The sequence below is a fragment of the Solanum pennellii genome, chromosome 5 (assembly GCF_001406875.1).
Source record: "Solanum pennellii chromosome 5, SPENNV200".
Lineage (NCBI taxonomy): Eukaryota > Viridiplantae > Streptophyta > Magnoliopsida > Solanales > Solanaceae > Solanum > Solanum pennellii.
The window spans coordinates 76,123,913-76,125,062 of record NC_028641.1 but is presented as its reverse complement, the minus strand read 5'-3'; the positions used below and the strand labels follow the sequence as shown (position 1 = coordinate 76,125,062).

The 1,150-nt window shown below is 41.3% G+C and overlaps 1 protein-coding gene across 3 annotated transcripts in view; it reads right to left on the bottom strand.

The window, feature by feature from the left end:
• Window positions 1–397: 397 nt before the first annotated feature.
• Window positions 398–1,150, bottom strand: part of LOC107020429 (OBERON-like protein) — a 5,874-nt gene continuing 5,121 nt past the window's right edge. For all 3 annotated transcript variants that reach the window (XM_015220781.2, XM_015220782.2, XM_015220780.2), the window contains exon 3: window positions 398–1,125. In XM_015220781.2, the coding sequence (XP_015076267.1) occupies window positions 566–1,125 (560 nt within the window). In that variant the 3' untranslated portion in view covers window positions 398–565. The remainder of the gene's footprint in view (window positions 1,126–1,150) is intronic.

Genomic DNA, 1,150 nt, shown 5'->3' with positions numbered 1-1,150 from the left:
TGGGGGGCCTCCATATAAGATGTAGTGATACTATTAATAGTGTGAGGCCATTTATAAAAAATCGTATAAAATTGACTCAAAACAGACAATAGCATATTACGTTAGAAGTATCTTCGAGTTGTTTTAGCCAAATAATTGATTAGAAATTGTGCAGGGTAAGACTGCGTAGTGCAGACAGTAACCTCTTGTATATCCAGCCCTGCACACGTGGAAGCTTGGTGCGCCAGGTTGCTAATGCAATTCCCGCCTTTTAAAATTACTATCATGTAACCAGAAGGTTACTGGTTCAAGCCATGAAAACAAAACTCTAACAAAAATGTAAGTAAAACTCCATACGATAGACCCTTGTGATCTGGCTTGTCCCCAGATTCCGTGCATATAACGAGAGCTTAAAACACCAGACTGCCCTTTCTTAAGAGCTATTATCATTAAAAAGAAAAAGGTAAGGCACAGATTAAAAAGAAAAATTATCAAGACCAAAAGTTTAAAACCAATTTATAAATCCAGAAAGCCTAGTAAATTTTTCAGAGAAAATGAGAGTTCATATCCTTTGAAAGCAACAACTCTACATATTCTTGATCAAGTCTTGGATTTTGCTGTACATAATCTGGGAAGGGTCAGTGCCTCCGGCGCTGCTCTGCGATGCTCGTGAACTTTCCTGAAGCTTCATCTTCTCGATTAAGTACTGCTTCTCTGCCTCAGCCTCGCATAATCGCTGTTTCAGATACCTGTTAGTGTAGTCCTCTTCCGACTTGTTTGTCTTAGCGAGTGTAATTTGTTGCAGTCTTTCAGCTTCTCGTCTAGCTTCAGCCGCTTTTTTGTCAAACATTTCAGCTTCAGCCTGTTTGAGCCTTACGATGCTTTCAATATCATCGATTTGTTGCTTCTTCTTCTGTCTCTCCATTTTCAGCATGCTCACTTCCCGAGCTTTATCCTTGAGCTCCTGATCACATGCTTCGAGAGATAGTCGTGCTTTCTTAACCAAACGCATCTTTTCCTCCGCTACAGCTTCCATTTTTCTGATGGCTTCCTGCACTACATCTGCAATCTTGCCGAATGCTTCTAGAGGAGCTATGGGCCGAGCACCTTCGTCATTGCCTTGATTCTTTGAAGGATCATCAAGATCTGTGTAAAAGTTGGGGGGGGGGGG